This window comes from Mustela putorius, unplaced genomic scaffold, assembly GCF_011764305.1.
Source record: "Mustela putorius furo isolate JIRA1106 unplaced genomic scaffold, ASM1176430v1.1 tig00000139_pilon_pilon_pilon, whole genome shotgun sequence".
Classification (NCBI taxonomy): domain Eukaryota; kingdom Metazoa; phylum Chordata; class Mammalia; order Carnivora; family Mustelidae; genus Mustela; species Mustela putorius.
Window position 1 is genome coordinate 13,672,633 of NW_025421293.1, and position 18,891 is coordinate 13,691,523.

The 18,891-nt window shown below is 58.4% G+C and overlaps 1 protein-coding gene across 12 annotated transcripts in view; it reads left to right on the forward strand.

The window, feature by feature from the left end:
* Positions 1 to 16,975, forward strand: part of IQCE (IQ motif containing E) — a 46,577-nt gene extending 29,602 nt beyond the window's left edge. For 9 of the 12 annotated variants that reach the window (XM_013047781.2, XM_013047782.2, XM_004776357.3 and 6 more), the window contains 7 exons: positions 3,495 to 3,662; positions 7,993 to 8,016; positions 10,305 to 10,415; positions 10,886 to 11,007; positions 11,957 to 12,057; positions 13,051 to 13,164; positions 15,068 to 16,975. In XM_013047781.2, coding sequence (XP_012903235.2) covers positions 3,495 to 3,662; positions 7,993 to 8,016; positions 10,305 to 10,415; positions 10,886 to 11,007; positions 11,957 to 12,057; positions 13,051 to 13,164; positions 15,068 to 15,207 — 780 coding nt within the window. In that variant the 3' untranslated portion in view covers positions 15,208 to 16,975. Of the gene's footprint in view, positions 1 to 3,494; positions 3,663 to 7,992; positions 8,017 to 10,304; positions 10,416 to 10,885; positions 11,008 to 11,956; positions 12,058 to 13,050; positions 13,165 to 13,301; positions 13,375 to 15,067 lie in introns of those variants that run through there. The other 3 variants (XM_004776358.3, XR_201100.3, XR_201101.3) reach the window with 3 other exon arrangements.
* Positions 16,976 to 18,891: the final 1,916 nt, after the last annotated feature.

Genomic DNA, 18,891 nt, shown 5'->3' on the forward strand with positions numbered 1-18,891 from the left:
CCCGTGCCTGCCACTGAGTTGTGCGCTCGTCCAGGTGTTGAATGAGTGTGTGGCAAATGACGGGTTCAAGGTGAGAGGTCAGTGTGGGCTCCCACCGTCCTGTCCCCGTCCCCTCGTGAAGGCAGCTGCAGCTGAGGTGACCTGTGTAGCCGTGAGGGGCTTGGCTGGCACCACTCAAAAGCCCTCTGGTGCCTATTGGCCCGGTGCCACTTGCACTTGGACGTCCAGCTGATGGGCTTTCTCAGATGGTGGGTGTAATCTGTTCATACAAACAACAGAGGTATTACAATCCTGGGGCTGCCCTGTTTCCCCAGAGGTAGCTGGCGCCGAGCTGGTTAGTGTGTGAGATGGTAGAGGACACATGGCGGCCTGTCTGCGGTCCCTTTCCACGAGCCTCTGTCTGTCTGTTTGCTGCTGACGTGGTAACACCAGGGGGCCCACCAGGACGGCGGGGCTTCGCCTGGTGCACACTTCAGCCAAGGAGTTCTATTACTTCGGAAGGCGACTTCCTGTTTTATAGCCAGTGACTTGATGGAGAGGGTCACGGGGGGGAGTCTCTGCGGAGGGTGGTGCTGGAATCCGGGCCAGCTTCTCAGGCTTACTGGCTGGAGTCTCCACCAGGAGGCCCTTTGACTGCACGACACCATGTGCTTTGAAACTGGGAAAGAGCTGGAAGTCGGGATCTGGAGATGATGAGTACAGCTCTGGCTGCAAATCGAGAATGGCTGCAGCTTCCCTGGGAGGCTCGGGAAGGCAGAGGCATGGCATGTGCTGGCAGGAGCCCCCCGCCTCCCAGTTTGCAGCGCAGCCTTGGTACTGGATGGCCAAGTGTGAGGGACAGACGCTGTGAATTCTTCCCGATCCCTCTGGAAACTGTTTCTGCTGCTCGGTAAAGCATACTGTTGTGTTCTCCATGGGATGCGTTTCCGTGCTGGTTTTTCCAGTGCTTTGGTGAACATCGCACATCCTGAAGCAAGCCACTCTGTGCAACTGTCACTCTCCAGGGAACCCCATGCTCCCCTACAGGTCCACACCTGCTGTCAGCGCTGGGCAGCCAGGAGGCCAGGGATGCCACGTGTGTGGCAGAGACGAGCTTATGTATCCCCAGGGGCCGTGTCGCCGGTGGGGGTCCCTTGCTTCCCACACAGGTACTCCCTGGGCTCTGAAACAGCAGCGCTTGCCCACCAGTGACTTGTCCGTGATCCTGATCCCTGGGGAAGCACCTGACAGAACCCAATGGAGATTCTTCAGCTTATCTTAATTTCTCTGGTTCTTGAAGACTGTGCTCTGCAGGGAGGCCCGCTGGGGGTTCCTGCAGACACTCATGTGGGAAGGAAAGGAAGTTTCCCCTATTGTCTCTTCAGCGCACTCCAGAGATGGAGTCATGGTAGCGTGGTGTCCACCCCAGGGACTGACGTGCAGCCGCCATCGAGAAGGTGGCCCCAGCTGCGGGCCCCTCGCCCCTCCAGCCCTCACGCTGACCTCCAGGAGGTCACAGAAGTCCTGAGGCCCAGGCCCGCGTCTCTGAGCCCCTAACCCCAAGCCGCTGCTGTCCCTGCTAATCCCAACAACTTGGGGTCTTGATCCTCCACTGACTCAGTGTGAGGCCCTGTGGCCATGTCGAGAGGAAGCCCCGATGGATGTTATTTTCCTCAAGGGGTGACATCCTTAATCACTGCGTCTGCGTCCCCTGCAGGGCCTTCACGTTTGCCTGGCATTGGAGTTACAGTCCGTGCTCACTGGGACATCGTATCCAACCTGGAGGTTTGGTGTCCCCATAAAAGGCAGGAGTGGGTCTCGGACCCCACCGTTCATTCACAGACTAGGCCGAGGGAGGGAGCCGTGCTGTCCACACAGCTACAGGAACAAGGACGTTAGGTGCAGCCCCGTGGTCGTGGTGTAGACACCATGGACAGGAGACCCGTGGGTGAGCGCGGTGCATCTGCTGGTGGGACAGCAGGACACAGGGACACTGTCCAGCCACCGCCAGGGGAGATCGGGTTCTCTGTCTGCGGACTCCGAAAGCTGCCTGTGACCCTGTCCTCCAGAGAAGGTCATAGCATTGATCCCCTGAAGTTAGAAAAAACTTACACCTGGAAAAACGTCCGAACAGATTACCAAAGTGCGGCTACTTCTGTGCGGTGACATCCGGGAACTGTTTTACTGCTAGCATTGTTGGAATTTTCTACAGGCGTGCGTGTCATTGTAACAGGCTTTGGGTGTTTTCCTGCTGGAGAAGCATTTCCAAATGCGGGATTCAGTTCTTAGCATCGGGATGTGAGTCATTAGTCGTAGGTTTAAGCGGGGTGATGGTGGGGGCAGTTTCTAACAGTTGCCTCGAGGAGTTTCTTTGTCTATCAAAGTGTAAAATTCTTTTAGCTGTTTGCAAGAGTTTTTGAGTGCATGTTCCTTTTATCTTAGGTGACTCCTGTGACTGTCTTGCTCACACTGGGATGGGCCATGTGGTGACAGGTTTCATGTCGCTCCAGAGAAGCAGCGATGTGGGGGTGTGTTAGGGAAGGACACGGGCCTCTCCAGTGGGATGCCAGGGATCTCAGCGGGAAGTACCTGGTGCACCAGAGGGACTGGTGACAGTGACTAATCTGCTCGGTGGGGCCCGGGTGCCTCAGTTAAAAACAGCTTCACAGTTTTTAACATTTTTGGTCTTTTTTTTTTTAAGACTTTATTTATCTATTTGACAGAGAGAGATCACAAGTAGGCAGAGAGGCAGGCAGAGAGAGAGAGGGAGAAGCAGGCTCCCCACTGAGCAGAGAGCCCAATGTGGGGCTCGATCCCAGGACTCCGAGATCATGACCTAGGCCGAACCTATTGAGCCACCCAGGTGCCCCTATTTTTGGTCTTCTGAAGGGCAGTCTCCTCTCTACATGTGTCCCTAGTGGTGAGGAAGGACAGTCTGGTGTGCTGATTGTTATCGAGAAATGTCCCTGAAGAAAATAAATTTGGGCCCTCGAGTATGGTAGAAATCGGGGTTATTTCAATGGTCAAAATAGCAATTCTTGCTTCTTTTTACTGGGAAAACCCAGCTAGAAATCCAATGCCTTTCATCACAGAGGTCCTGTTTCTGTCAGAGTCTCAGACTAAAAGAAAGACCAAACACAGGACCCCCGAAAAGCAGGTAGACCTTGCAATAACACACACGTGTCCCTGAGCTCGGGAAGTACGTCAGAGCTAGTAAGGGGCCACAACCCACAGGTGGCGTCGCTGTGCTGTCCTCCTAGGGGAGCACCTCCACACTGGGTGGGAAGGGGGATGAAAACCGACCTTCAGTTGTTTATTAGCTATACGTTGTTTCTGCGGGGATGCTGTTAGTCGTACAGAGTGCCGAACCAACAGATTTCTCCTCCGCATTGTAGAGTCTAGCCTGATGAGCTCCGTCCGTGTTCCGCCGCCATCCTGCCGCCATCCCGCCGCCTGACCCGCTCCCCATCTTCCCTGCCTAGCTTAACTGTCCTTTACACCTTGAATTTCTGCAGACCCCAGAAGAACCCCGACCTTCCCTTCCCACCAGCAGGCCCTCTCAGCAGGACTGGGAGCCAGATACAAGCGAGGAGGGCTCCCGGCCCCCCTCCAGCTGCTCGGAGGGGCGAAGAGACACAGCAGCCAGGATCCTGCAGACCCGGTGGAAGGTGTACCGACGCCAGGTGAGAGACCGTGGAGGCCGTCCCTGTGCTGCGTGGGCTACGGGCTGGGCGCCACGGGCGTGGGTGGAAATGCAGGATGGACTAGATACGGCCAGAGAGACGACATGGGGGCTGAGGGACAGACCAGCACCCGGACCTGCCATGGAAGGACTCGGTCTTGCAGGAAGGAAGGGGAGGTTTCCATTTCAGCTCTTCCTCGGGGTTGAGGGCGGGGGTCGTTGGCCAGTGGAAAATGGCGGTGTCTCGCCCGGAAGCCTCTGTTGGCCCATGGACCGGGAGAACACAGTGGCCTGGTGGCGGGCTGCCAGGGAGACCTGCTCTGGAATCACTGCCCCATGTCTGGCCCAAGCACAGGGTCCCCAGGCAGATGCGTCCATTGCAGAAACAACTGGAAATTCAAGGCCCCAGAGTAGCCCCTCTTCTGGGGTTGTCTGGGGGGCAGCAGCTTGAGCTGTGGTCCATTTTACTGAGACTACGACAAACCTGCCTTGAGTGGCTGCTCCTCGGACAGCCCCTGGAGATTAGGGGACAGGAAGACCACCCACCAGGCTGAGCATGTGCGTCTCAGGCCCCAGGAAAGGAGGAGCCGTGGATCTGTGCTGAGTGCCTTCGAGCTCAGGGGCAAGTGGGCCGATGGGAGGTGGGGAAGTTTGGGGATGAGAGAGGAGCCCAGGGTGGGGGACGTGGGGGGATGGGTGAGAAGCCTGGGGGACCCTCCATGCTGTCTCGTGGAGGGAGGAATGGAGCCCCTCTCCTGAGCTCCCAGGGTAGGGGTGGCGATCTCCTTGAATGAGCTGTGTGCCCGGAAAGAGCTCCCAGTTCTGCAGAACACAGCAGGGCCCTTTCTCTCCAGCTGAACCAACAGAAACTCTGGAGTCCTCTACCGGCCTGAATATCATACGATCTTAGTTCCGGTTTTGTCTGTAGAGTTTCTCCAACTATGGTTTCTTCCCACCTTTTGTTATGACAACGTACAGAACACTTAGAATAGTTGAAAGAATTCCATGAATTCACAAAGGTCCAGACAAATGCTTGCCCCCACCTCGACTCGACAGTAGTTAACACGCAGCCGTGTTTCTTTTCTATGCGGATCGTCTCTTTGCACAACCGTGTGAGAGAGTCTTAGATGCTGTGAACCTTCAGCGTCCTCTAAGCATGAGGCCGTCTCACTGACCACATGTCGCACCATCAGACCCCAAAATGTGCCCAAAGTTCTCTCAGTCCTCTGGTGTCCGCCTCACGGTCACATCTGTCCCCGTGACCCAGGATGCCGCTCAGCTGTCTTTTTCAACCCCGGATCCAGTCAAGGTCGGGTCTTGACCTGCATCCATTAAAAGCTTCCTCTTTGGTTGTGTAAACCTGCGCAATGTGCTTTATCAGCCCCCGCCTTCTTTTCTCTTGAAAGTCACGTTCTTCTGGAAGAGCACAGGCCAACGTCCCGCATCCTGCCTCTGTCCAGTTGTGTCCTTTGGGTGGCCCTTAGCTTGTTCCTTTGTCCCCTTTACTTCCCCGTACATGGCATGTCAGGTGTACAGGTTGCCTCGGGTCCGGTGAGGCGTGTTTGGCCAGAGCACGTCCCCGCAGGTGGTGCTGGGGACCAGGTGCTCCAGGCCCAGATGAGGCTAGGTAATCCCGCCCACACGTGTGTGTGACTGTGGGTGCTGGATAATGTTGCCGCTCTCAGGAAACACCTTGCCCTCAATAATGAGCCCATCCATCTGTCGGGGGAGTGGCCTCCGTGAGCCCTGTGCCAGTGACTCTATACCCTTCACGCCACGTAACTCAGCCCATCTTTCACACGGTTGTGGGGTGACTTCAGATCCCCCCGCTACTTAGTGGCTGGCACTCTTCTGTAAAGCAGTTTTCCTCATCGGCTGGTCCGCGGGGCGCAGCTCCACGGTCTTCCAAAAAGGCAGGCTAAAAGCTTCGCTGTTTTCTTTAAGTACTAAGTGAGCGCTGATTTCCAAGCCAGGGATGGCGGCCAGCGGGCTTCTGCCCCTGCTCTCTCTCAGGGGAGGGAGCACTGCTGCTTTTAAATTTTAAGATCAATGTGTCATTTTTCTTTTCACGTTCATCATGTCGCATACTTGATCTGTGGGAGCGCTTGGGCCTGGCTCTGGTGCCTCTGGTCTTGCCGGCGCACCCTTATTTTCTGCACAAGAGGGTGTCCCAAGCTCCCTGTCCTCCTCAGCCCAGACCTGGGTGGTGCTTGCCGCTTCTGAGCCACTTGACTGTCTGTGAAGCTTTTCCCCTCACCTTTCACCCTTCTCCCCGTGGGGCCTTTGCTTCACTAAGACAAATTAAGGATGGCTCAGTTGGCTGAATGGCTGACTCTTGATATCAGCTCAGAGCATGATCTCAGGGTCCTGGGATCGAGCCCCGCCATCGGGCTCCTCGCTCAGCGGGGAGTCTGCTTGTGATTCTCTCCCTCTGCCCTTCGGCTCGCTCATGCTGTCTCTCTCAAATTAAGTAATAAAAGAGCTCTCTAATTATTTTATTTCATTTTAAAGATTTTATTTATTTACTTGACAGAGAGAGAAAGAGCAGCAGACAGAGAGAGAGGGAGAAGCAGGCTTCCCACTGAGCAGGGAGCCCGATGTGGGACTTAACCCCAGGACCCTGAGATCATGACCTGAGCTGAAGGCAGATACTTAACCAACTGAGCCGCCCAGGCATCCTAATTAATTAATTTTTAAAAAGACAAAACACGGGGCACCTGAGTGGCTCAGTGGGTTAAGCCTCTGCGTTCTGCTCAGGTCATGATCCCAGAGTCCTGGGATCAAGCCCTGCATTGGGCTCTCTGCTCAGCAGGGATCTTACTTCCTCCTCTTGCTCTCTCTGCCTGCCTGTCTGCCTACTTGTAATCTCTGTCTGTCAAATAAATAAATAAAATCTTTTTTAAAATTAAAAAAAAAGACAAAACATGAAGTGCTCTAAGAGCAGTGCCCTAGACCGCTCCCCACCCCCCAGGCAGGCCTAGCTACCTGCACCGGCTCCCACTGCTGGCCCTTCTGGGAGCTGGGCACAGCTGCCTTCTTGATTCATGAGTTGAGTCCTTTCTTCAGGATTCTGCGTTAAAACAACTCAGGAAAATCAAATGCACATACCCACATCTGAGAATAAAGCATTTGAAAGGCCACTTGTTTGGACTTGGGGGTCCTGGGACCTCAGTCCAGGGTCCTCTTGGTCTGCACATCTCAGACTCCCCTCGGGGTACAGGAGTTTCTGCGGCTGTGAGGAGGAAGCCCAGGACCCGCCCAAGCCCACCCAGCCAGTGCTTTGAGGTGAGCCGCAGGCTGCCCTCAACAGGGCCAGAGGCCGGCCGCGGTCCAACATGCCTCCTCCACTCAAGATCCATTTCCGTGGGCAACATGGCTTTTCCTTCTTTCTCAAGTCACAGCATATTTCCACTCCTGCACTTACGCTCTTTCCAGGCTTCCTGTTGGACTTCCTCATCCTGCAGCGCACCCCACATCCTCGCTGGCACTGTTCTCCTCTGAGCAGTCTTTGCCGGTCTTGATCGTTACTGTGATTAAACGTTCGTCCACTCATTCATTCATTCACTGTACATCCTGCTGGTCCTCATACTCCGCGTTCCCTTAATCTGTCGAGGGACATACTCTCTTCTTTAAAGGCGGGGGCCATGCATTCTGATCGACATCGTTGATGTCGTGGAGCTGGCAGGTGTATGTTTCAGGGACTGTGGCCCTTGAACCCCATGACACGTGCATCATCCTGAGGTTTCCACACCAGAAGGACTCGGGCTTCACTGTTCAGCCGTGGGTGTGGCTGAATTTTGTTTTCTCCAGTCCCTGGGTGTTTCTGAGGATGGGTCAGATTTGGGAGCCAGTGACCTGACCTGTGAAGGGAAGCTTCGTAGCTTCTCCAGCAGGCGGAGGCTCAGCCACTGTATGACCATCCAGAGTGGGCCCCCCTGTCGGGACAGCTCCGGCCGGGGGAAGGGGCTTCCTCACGTGGGACTGAAGACAAGTGCCCACGGTGGTACTCGTGGGTCGTGTCTCCTGGAGAGCTGCCGCAGGTTGGCTGAGAGCCGTGGGCGCCAGCAGCGAGGCTTGTCTTTAACTGTGGCTCGCCTGGAGAAGCCTGGCCATCTGGTTATAGCTGCTGGCTCCCGCCGCACTGTCTGCCAGGCAGGGGAGGACAGGGACCCCAGAGCCCTCCACAGACTCTCAGTGAGGGGTGCGCCCTGGTACCCCGGCTCTGCTTTCCATCTGTGGAGACGGTGGCAGGGCCAGGATGAGAACACAAATGCCGTATTGTGGAAAAGTTCATCTTCGTGTTAATTCGTAATCTGTCTCTTTATTTTCAGAAAAAAAAGGCTGTTCTGACTGAGGTAAGTGAGGTTTATGTCACCTGTTTCTAATACGTATTCTTTTTTTTTTTTTTTTAAGATTTTACTTATTTATTTATTTGACAGAGATCACAAGCAGGCAGAAAGACAGGGAAGCAGGCTTCCCGCTGAGCAGAGAGCTGGATGCGGAGCTCGATCCCAGGACCCTGAGATCATGACCTGAGCCAAAGGCACAGGCTTTAACCCACTGAGCCACCCAGGCTTCCCCTCCAATACGTATTCTAGCACTAGAGTGAGGTCATGGTGGCATATGCTGGCGCCTTGTTTTTGTGAAACCTACCAGATGGGGTGATTCCAGCACTTGATGACTATTTGGATAACTTTCCACGTTTGGAGTCATTCAGTCACCCAGTGATTTTTTTCAACACACCTTTCTCCTTCATCAGTTTGGGTCCAGTGACCCGCGGGCCCTCGGGACTCAGAAAGGTGTGGAGACAGGTCCCTGCAGGCCAGGATGGCAAGGCTTGCGTTAGGGCTTTCGGGAAGGCCTGGCCCCGAGTCTGGGGGACGTGTGGGCTCCCAGGGGAAGAGGGAAGGGCTGCCGGCGGAAGACGGTGTGCAAGGAGTGCGGCTTGCCTGGGAGGAGAGCAGGTCTGGTGAGCAGCAGAGCGCCTTGTGATGGGTGCTGGGACCCAACGGAGTCTCCAGCCATCTGGACTGCACGGGGACCCACAAGGCCTCTTGCCACGCTGGCGTGCCCTCCCTCAGCCTGTTCCCCAGGCAGCCTCCAGCGCGGCATGTTTTAAGTGTTAAGTGACACCCACCATTGCTCATGACTCGCTCCCAGACTTGGAACAAGAGTCAAAGCTGTTGCCTAAAGAGCCTCCATGCCACGCACCCTGTTTGCCCACCCCCACCCCTCAGCCCTGCTCATTCTCCTCTAGCCAGTCTGGAGGCTTCTTTGGGACTCCTTGGAAATAGCAGGCTTACTCCTGCCACAGGGCCTTTGTACTGGCTGCTCTCTCTGCCTAGATGGCTCTTCCTCCAGACACCTGCATGCCTGGCCCCGCCCCCTTTGCTTTACACAGGAAACGTTGCGTCCTCAGAGACCCTCTCTCTGAATACCCCGTGCCAGCCATCACTCCAGCCCCGGGTCCTGCTTTATTTCTCTTTGTAGCTTTTATCCGTCCTTGACGTTTTGATATTTTGCTTGTTTTAAATTGCTTATCTCCTGTTGCAATTTATGTAAGTCCCACTTCTGTTCTTAAACTGCTGTATCCACGGTTCCTAGATGGTGCCTGCCACATGGTCAGCATTCAGCAAATATTTGTGGGATGAGTGGGTGAGTGGGTGAGCTGGGGACTCCTCGAAGGACCGTGTAGCGTCTTTCCCAGCCAGACAGCCAGCTGGCATACACTGTTGTGTTCTGCTGCTGGTCCCCTGGGGCTCCCCCAGGCCTGCCTGTCCTCATCTCCCCAGGCGAGGCGATGACAGGACCCCTGTGTGGCGCTGTGGCTGGGCTGGGCTTCTGCCAGATTCTGGTGGCTATGACGACAGCCCTTGCCCCAGGTTGTCTGTGTGCAGCGAGCCCCCCGGGTCTGTCTACACATGTACCTGATTGTTTGAATTTGCCCAAATGAGGGTTCTCTCCCCACGCTTTGTTGGGCCACTTTCTGAACCCCGCGTTCAGAACATCTCCTTCACCCTGCTTCCTGTAACAACAAAGTGACGGGTTCCTCCTAGTGACCGTGATTCTGGAAGGTCATGCCCTCTGGACACATGACACGTCAGGCCCCCGTGTGCTCATGTGGCACTCCCCTGAGATGTGAAAAAAGCTCGACATGTCCTGTGACATGCCCAGCCAGGGCTGCCCCCAAAGTCCAAAACACTGATCTCAGGACTTAACAGAGCATCCAAATAGAAACCACTTACGAGTAAGGTCAGAGGGTAGACAGTCTGAGACCACGTCTGCCCCACTTGGTTTTGGAAGATGTGTATGGAAAGCACATGGCATGGGATTGACTGCCCAACATGGAAATATACCTGCATGTAAAATACGACGAATTCTGGCTGCTAAACAGAATGGCATTTAGCGGAGTTAATGGAGGACTCGGTTTACTGTGGGAGGGGACACGGGTGCCTCTGTCTGCGAGCGGTGGGGATGGCTCTTCCTGCAGGAGGCGCCGGCGGGTGGCATAAGGGCCGTGCACCAGTGAGAGACATTGTTTTCTCCTCTGGTAGAGCTTTTCCCTCAGGACCCAGTCCTCTGCACCTGTGCAGCCTTCCAGGGGAGTTAACCTCTCTTTCCCTCCCTCCCTCATTCCCGCCAGGCAGCTACGGTGCTCCAGGCAGCTTTCAGGGGACACCTAGCGCGGGTGAAGCTACTGTCAAGCCAGGCGCGTGCTTCAGAATCCCCCGGCCCTCCCAGCTCACCCAGCCAGGTAACCCTGGGGGGCCAGACGCAGCAGGGGCGCTACCTGCCTTCTCTCCGTGTCCCGTCAAGTGCCCCATCAGCTGGGGCAGCACAGCATCGCAGTGTGCGTGTCCTCCCTGGCGCCTTGCTGTCGTGGGGACCATGTGGGGCCCGGCGGCAGCGCCCGTGGTGCAGGCGCCAGATGGATTTAACTCCGGGGGCCACATTACTTGGAGGTGCTCACGCACTAGGCAGCATGCCCAGCTCTCAGTAAAGATGGAAGCATTAAGATAAGCATTTTCTAGATCTGTCCCTCCTCTGCAAAAATGGCCAGACACTCATTTTAAGAATCTCTTAGAGTCTGAGCGTCAGGAGGCTCCCTGGAATGGGGCTGCGTTCACCTGACTCTCTGGGGGCTGGGCAGGGGCCCTGCCACACCCGGGAGGTGGGCAGAGGCTCCCAAAGGGCTCTCCCCCCCCCACTGTTCTGTCCCCACAGGACCCTCTGCCACCACATGTTCCAAGCCCCGCCGTCCAGGCCGAGGATGACCCAGGGCAGGAAGAGGCCATTACCACCATCCAGTCTGTCCTCCGGGCGCACCTGGCACGTGTCAGGCACAGGTAAATCCAACTGGCAGGCCACCACTGTCCTGTGTCACTGGAATGCAGTGCAGGAAGGTGCCTGATGACAAGGGCAGCCCAGAGTGCACCCGCGCAGGGTATGGCAGCCAGGACCTTGGCGAGCCACCAAGCGCAAATTCCTGTGCAGAGTCCCTCCCGCACTTGCAGGTGGGGTAGCCCGCCAGTTCTGGCCCTCGGAGGGGCCTTCCTGGAACGGTTCCTCATGCCGGCGGAAAACCAGCAGAAGGGCTTACGCATGGGGTGGTTCTGGTCCCCACCTTCTATAGGGTGGCTCGCTTGTCCTAACACACCACACTTCGAAAAAAAAAAAAAAGTGATGTGCCCCCAGCATTCAGGGGGACACGGGTGTGGTCAGGCCCCTCGCACAGCAGCTCTCACTCGCTCTTACCTGCTGGGGCCGCGGCCGCAGAGACTCAGACCCCATCCAGGTCGACTCGGCCAGAGTGGGATCTGCAGGGAGGCGAGGGGAGTGTCTCTGGGGGTGGAGGGGTGGCGTGCGGGCAGGCGGCTCAGGCTTCCCCCGTTTCCCAGTCCACACATTGCTTTTCAGTCTCTGCTCCCTCTCTGCCAGAGGAGGGAAGCGGAGGCAGACTCTCACGGTCCCGGTTCGGGACACGCTGGGACGGCCAGGGCATGGCGCAGGTCAGGGTCCCTCCCGGTGCCGCCAGCCCTGGCCAGGCCAGGGAGAGCCGCACAGCCGGTGGCCATGTCCAGGGAGATGGCAGTGGGCACGAGAGACTGGGAGAGGAAGGTGTCTGAGGTCTGACCTTGGTGTGTGCCCGAGAGTCTGATAGAGGGCACTCCTGTGTCCCTTGCGGCCCACCTGTGCCGGCTCTGCCGCCCTCTAGCACCTCCGTGAGTCCCGCCAGGCCCCCAGGCTCTGGGAGCAGTCTGAAGTCCAAGCGGCCAGTCTCTCTCTTTTTTCCAGTGACTCCAGCCCAAGAACCGCTGTAGCAGCTTCTAGGAGGAGGAGTCCCACTCTGGCCAGCCCTCGCCAGCTGCCAGCTGCGCCCTGTCCTGCTTCTCCTGGTAATTTCATTTCATTTTGAATTTCCACACGAGGGGTGGCTGGGGCACTCTGAGCTCTGAGCACGGAGTGGCCACTGCCCTGGCGTGTGCGGGCACGCGTGGGGGCCTGACCCCCTATCCATGGAGCAAGGCCATTGGCAGGGAGATGCCTCCACTGAGCCTCCCACACACGACTTCGTCCCCCATCCCTCGGGCTGCAGGGAAAGGCGAGCCCATGGGAGGCAGCTCGGGGGCCAGTCATGGGGGCGTCCAGGCAGTTACCGGCCACACAGTTGGAGCCTCGTGGCTCTATGTCTCTGGCTTTTGTTCTTGGCTCTACTGCAGCCGTGTGGTTTCCTTCCCTAGGGCCAGTGCTTTTCCTATGTGTTGGTTTGGAGTGAACCTTTGTTGGTATTTGCTTTTCCACCTCATTAGGGTAGAAAACAGTGCAGAAATCTCGGGACCTGGCAGGGGTGCTGCACCCCAGCTGTGAGGCCCAGTCCCTGCTCTGCCCGGCGGCTGATGTGGGGTCTCGGGCCGGACCCTGGGTCGTCCTGAGTGAGGCGGAGGCCCGCCTGAGGCCACCAGAGCATTTCTTGGGCCCCCACGAGTCCGACAGCCCCTTTTGCTGGCTCGGAACCTCCCTCCATGCTGCTTGCTCGCATCACTGCTGGAGACGATCAGGGAGGTCGTGTTGTGAGCTTTGATGCTGCCCTTGGCCCCAGAAATACATCTTGAGGTCTCGGGTGTGAGGGTGCCATGCAGTCACCATGCGCTGCTCATGGGGAGGGTGGTTATGTCCTGAGCTTCTCGGTTGCACAGATAGAATCCGGGAAGGACAGGTGCTGGTGGGGAGCGGTGCTTCATTTCAGGACAAACTACAACAGGAAGTAGATTTCTGAGCCAAAGCCCTTTGGGGTGGAGAGACAGGTGGAGCCTGGCGAGCCCTGTCCACGTCCGCTGCCGGCTCTGTGCAGGGCGGGGCGGGCGCCTGGAGTGTGCGCATTGTTTCAGGTCAGGAGGACAGCGACACGAGCGGCGGGGAGATCGTGGAAGGGCCTGCGGCTGAGGACGAGGCACCAGGGCCGTGGGGGCCAGGGAAGCCAGCAGCCCTGCCGCCCTGCTCTGGTGAGTGGGGGAAGTCGTGGCTGGGGGTGGGGGGCCTGGCCAGCCCGTCCCTTCTGGGGCTAGGTTCTGGAGGATCTCCTGCACGAGCTGAGAGTTCGATGCCCTGTCTGACCTGAAGGTCCCCACTCCCTGTCTAGCCTGTCAGAGCTTGCGACCTGTGACGTTGGTGTTTGCTTCACAGTCTCCACGTATCAAGTTCAAAGAGCAAACGTGAGCAGCTCCAGGGGGAGCAGGGGGGACACAGGTGTGCAGGGACGACGTGCAGGTGTGCAGGGGATGCGCAGGTGTGCAGGGAGGACGCGCAGGTGTGCAGGGGATGCGCAGGTGTGCAGGGAGGATGTTCAGGTGTGCAGAGAGGATGTGCAGGTGTGCAGGGACGACGTGCAGGTGTGCAGGGGATGCGCAGGTGTGCAGGGACGACGTGCAGGTGTGCAGGGAGGATGTGCAGGTGTGCAGGGAGGATGTGCAGGTGTGCAGGGGATGCGCAGGTGTGCAGGGACGACGTGCAGGGGATGCGCAGGTGTGCAGGGAGGATGCGCAGGTGTGCAGGGAGGACATGCAGGTGTGCAGGGAGGACGCACAGGTGTGCAGGGAGGACGCACAGGTGTGCAGGGAGGATGCGCAGGTGTGCAGGGGATGCACAGGTGTGCAGGGAGGACACGCAGGTGTGCAGGGGATGCACAGGTGTGCAGGGAGGACGCGCAGGTGTGCAGGGGATGCACAGGTGTGCAGGGAGGACACGCAGGTGTGCAGGGGATACACAGGTGTGCAGGGAGGACGCGCAGGTGTGCAGGGAGGACGCGCAGGTGTGCAGGGGATGCACAGGTGTGCAGGGAGGACGTGCAGGTGAGCAGGGAGGACACATAGGCGAGCAGGGAGGACGTGCAGGTGAGCAGGGAGGACACACGGTGCAGGTGAGCAGAGCCCGCAGAGCCTGAGGGGCTGTCATCTAGAACCTCCGGGCTCCCCAAAGCTCACATTGTCCTGCAGAAACCAGCTTCGTGCTGATTTTGCCCAACCCCACACTTGGTGACTCTCATAGCGTAGGCAACCTCTTCCTCCTGCTGAGCATGTGTCGCCTTCAAGGGGCAGCTGCGTCCCCCTGCTCAGAGGTTGCCGCGGTGCCGGCAGAGCCACATGCGAACTCACTGCTCTTGGTTGCCCCCAGGGTGGCCTGCAGGGCAAGTGGGACCAGCCCTTGTATGTTCCAACAGTGCCAGTGTTTGTAGAGGAAAAAACTGAAGATAAGCTTGAAAATAGGTGTTTTAGTGTCCTGAGGCTCTCCTTTGATAGTTCCCTCGGAAGTCCCAGAGGACAGCCGACCAGTCCCATGACTGCCAGCAGCTGTGTGGTGTCCTGCCCTCCTTAGCGCAGTCAGCGCCCGGCCACCCTATGACTGCCATGTCCCCAAGCAGTCTGAGTGTGGCTTTTCCTGTGACTAGGCGCCCCCCTGCCTCCCCTCCCTCCCTCACCACCGAGCTCACACCCAGGGTGCAGGTGGACTGAGGATTGGGGAAGTCAGCTGTGCTGAAGAAAGCGGGGTGTGGGGGGTGTCTGTTGGGAAGCTCACGGCGTTCCCTGGGCATCCCCTGGTCCTGCCTGCCTCCCCCGCCTGGAGGCCTGAGTCTCGAGAGAGGTGGCTCTGACCCATTCTGGTGGCCGCCCGCCCCGGCTGCCCACAGGTCACAGCCCCACCCCAGCCCCAGAATCAGAGCACCGCCCGTGCCCCTTGATCCCCGCCGGCCAGCCCTCAGCTGTTGCAGGTGTTGGCCTTTTGGAGATGGCCAGCATGTTCAGAGCTGGGCTTGGCAGCCGAGGTGGCTCTGTGGCGGCTGAGACACAGTTCTGAAGGTCTGCCCCACCCTGAGCCGCTGGGGTGACAGCCTCCTCTGCTTCCTTGCAGGGCCGCCCTCTCCCTCAGGACCACGACCCCAGCCCCAGCCCACCGAGCCTCCGCCCGCAGATGACAGCAGCTCCGATGACTCAGATGAGATTGTTGTGGCTCCTGTGCTGCCCACGAGGAAGGCCACCGCCCCACCATAGGCCCCAGCCCTGGGTCCTCGCGCGGTGCCGGCTCCGCCGGGGAGCTCAGGGTTTTGAGGACGAGGTGCGCTCTAGAGGACATAGTGACCAGAATTGGAAAGTGATTTATCCCTTTAGGCAAGAACTACCTAGTCCACAGCTCAGCGCTCTCTTGGGCTTTTCTCTTGGGTGTAGGTTTGCTGCCTGTGTGGTGGTTTGTGTAGGAATCCTGAAGCCTTTGCTTCATGTCTGGGCTGGTTTTCAGTTTCAGCCAGAGAGACATGTGTGTCCAGGATGGGGGCAGCCACGAGTGGGGCAAACACACGCTCCGGGTGGCGGCTTCCTGGCTACCGTTGGCCTTGAGCTGGGAAGAGCTGCTCTGTCTGGAGCCACCCAGCGGTACCTCCTTCTGCCTGCCAGCACCTTCTCCGACACCACGTGCCCCGACCTCCACCCAGTAAGTAGGTCAGGCTGGACACGCCGGGGCCATGCCTTCCAGAAGAGAGGGACATGACTGGCCTGTGCAGGGCAGGCTCTCCCCACCCCTGTGACGGGACATGAAGATGTCAGGGCTCCAAGATAGGCTTGGGCTCCTCGGGCTGCTCCTTCCTGTGCCTCTCCACACAGACCCTCGTCTGCCATCGTCCCCACCTCCCCGGGGCACTGTCCCCATGAGCTGCTATGCCCAGGAGGGAGTCTGGTGGAATTTTGAGACTCGCAGGGGGGCCGGCTGTCCCCAGGCCCGGAGGAAGGGACAGCAGGGAAGCCCGCGAGCCCTTGCCATGTGCACACCCCAGCTCCACGGCCCGGCCTCTGCCGCACAAAGCTCACTCAGAAGCTGAGTCTTGCCAGTTGTTTGCGAGATCCACCCTTGATGATGGTGACATGGAGAGCCTCTGGCTTGGGTGGCATTTCAAGAGTCTCTAGAGCCCCATGTCCCCGAGGCCAGGTGTCTGACGTTAGAAAGCTCGCTCTTGCTGGGACTGAGGGTGGCCCCTGGAGCCCTTCTGAGGTCACCCCTGGGGGAGCATGATGGTCTCCTTGGGGAACCTCAGGCCATCCTCCACCAGGTCAGGAAGCTTCCAGCTCCCGCACCAGCTAGGCATGTGGCGGGGCGGTGCTCTGCATCGCCATCCCCCGGTGGGAGGGGTCTCCTCAGCTAGGTTCTGTTCCCACAGCGGGTCGAGAAAAATTCAGCTGGAACGCTTGATTGTTTAGCTTTTCTTCTTTGTTCGGTCATGGGCTGCCTCGTCAGTCAATTCTTTTCTCTTTTTCTCCCACTGGACTCCTTGGTAACTTGACTGAATCTGTTGCTGGCCCTGGCTTGTGGCGTCTGTGGGGTGCACTCCCCAGGCACTGGACTACCCTTGCGGGGAGCAGACTCGGAGCTCAGGGGCCAGTCAGCACCGGGGGTGGTGAAGGTGGGGCCCGTGGCCTGTATGCTCCCAGGACGCAGCCCCCCACCCCTCAGGCAAACAACGGCCTTCCTGCCCACTCTTCGCTCTGAGGAGCCGTGGCCTCAGGGGTTCAGGTCAAAGGGACATCCCTGCCTCAGGTCCAGAGAACCAGGCCCGCTCAGGAGAAGCGCAGGGGCAGCTGCGCACGGCGTTCGGGCTGGCCTGTGCGCCATGGCCAGAGGGGCCTGGCCGGCGGGCGGGGCTGAGAAGACAAGGTCAGCCCCTGTACTTGGGGTTTTCCAAGGAAATACCACAGAGAACTGTGAATGTGTACACTTGTCTATGCACTTGGGTGCGACGCTGTTGATCTATTAAAAACCAACAGTCTCAAAGCTGCCTCGGTCACTGATGCGCCTCCAGGCCATGACTGGAGCTGATGTCCACCACACACACCCTCTGCGGGATGGCCTGCCCCGCGGCTCTGTCACCCTGCAGGTCCCGCGGAGAACCCCAGGCACCAGTGTGCTTGCAGGGCCTGGGTGTGGGGCTGGGGCTCCGCGGCTGCAGAGGGGCCCTGAGGAACTGTGGCCGATGTGTCGCTCACCCTGGGGCCAGTCCCCGCTGAGGCCCACGAGACAGAGGGGAAGGGGATCCTGCCAGAAGGCCCTGAGCACCCCAGAGACACAGGTCACTGCCCTTCTGGGGGGAGGCCCGGGGGCATGCATGGCTCACTTTGCCCGGGTTGTCACGGCACCTGTACATCAGCCCGGACCCCCAGCAGCAGAACCATTTATTGTCAGTCTGTGTAGGTAGCTGGGTTCTGAGAAGCTGCTGCCTCTCCATCCCAGGTACCCTCCAAGTGCCCGGTCCTGGCTGACCAGGGAGGCCACAGTCACTCTCCAGGGCAGAGCGCATGCCGGCACCCTGGCCGCGGGGGTGGGGGTGGGGCTCCAGGCTGCGGCCACCCACCCTCCCAAAGCAGTGTGTTCGGAGGCCCTGGGGCCACTGCCCAGGATGCACGCTGACCTGGCCTGGCCTTCAAGATGCTGTTCCTGGGGCGCCTGGGTGGCTCAGTGGGTTAAGCCGCTGCCTTCGGCTCAGGTCATGATCCCAGGGTCCTGGGATCGATCCCCGCATCGGGCTCTCTGCTCAGCCGGGAGCCTGCTTCCTTCTCTCTCTCTCTGCCTGCTTGTGATCTCTCTCTGTCAAACAAATAAATAAAAATCTTAATAAATAGATAAATAAATAAAAGATGCTGTTCCTGTCACCAGGACATTGGGGTGACCCCAGCCCAGGATCCAGGGACGGACCATTGTGTCACTTGTCTGAAGGTGCTGGCCAATGACACATGAGTCCAGGCCGTGCCGTGGCCTCTGCAGTCCTCAGCTCCTACCCACCCAGCAAGCGTGGGCTGAGGAGAAGGGGCAGGAGGAGCGGGTGCAGGTGAGAAGACCGCGGGGCAGGACCAGCTGGTGTGTGGGCCGGACCGTGGGCAGACGTGAGGCACGTGCGTGTGGCGAGCCAGGAGGTGGATGGTTCTCAGGGAGCGTGGCTGCCGGTGTCTCTGCAGAGTGACCAGGGAGGGGGGTGCGGGCTGGGAGGCGCCCCCAGCAGGGAGGAGGGGCGGAGCCCCACAGGCCTCCAGGGTTCCAGGCACCCCCATTTGTTTGCTCTTCCTCTTTGAGCTAAGAGGGGGTCTGTAGAACAGACGCCGCGGCCCTAGCTACGCGTGCCGCCTGTGTTGTGTCCTAGCCCTTCCGGCCAGAGCCCTCTGTCCCCACAAGAACACCTTCATGAGGCCAGTCTAGCTCATCCGCCGGGGTGAGCACAGCAGAAGGGCTTTGTTGGGATTTCAAGAAATAACTACCCGCTGCAGAAAGCCCGCTACCTTTCAGGGTCTGAATGCAGTTTGAATTCCATACAACCCACCTGAGCTCATTCCTAGCCCCTGCTCTGGTTTCGGAGCAGGGTTTGCTGTCACAGGGCTCACGGATGTCTCTGAGGACGCAGGGTCCAGCGGGTGACCTCGCCAAGTTCCCAGCAGTCCACTAACCACAGATCCCTGCTGGGCCAGTGTCCTTAAAAGCCAGGGGGGATCCTGACACCATCAGGTGGCTCAGGAGAATCTGCAGATCCTCAGTGTTTTTATTAGAATTACTCCTACCTTACGCGGCGTGCGTGAGTCTTTGGACGGGATACGGGTTCAGTCTGTGCTACTCAGGACTGGCCTTGGTCAATCATGGTGGTTTTACAGGTACTTGTCTCGTTTGCCCCATAAATCCTACTGCTTCTAACGGCCCCCAGGGGA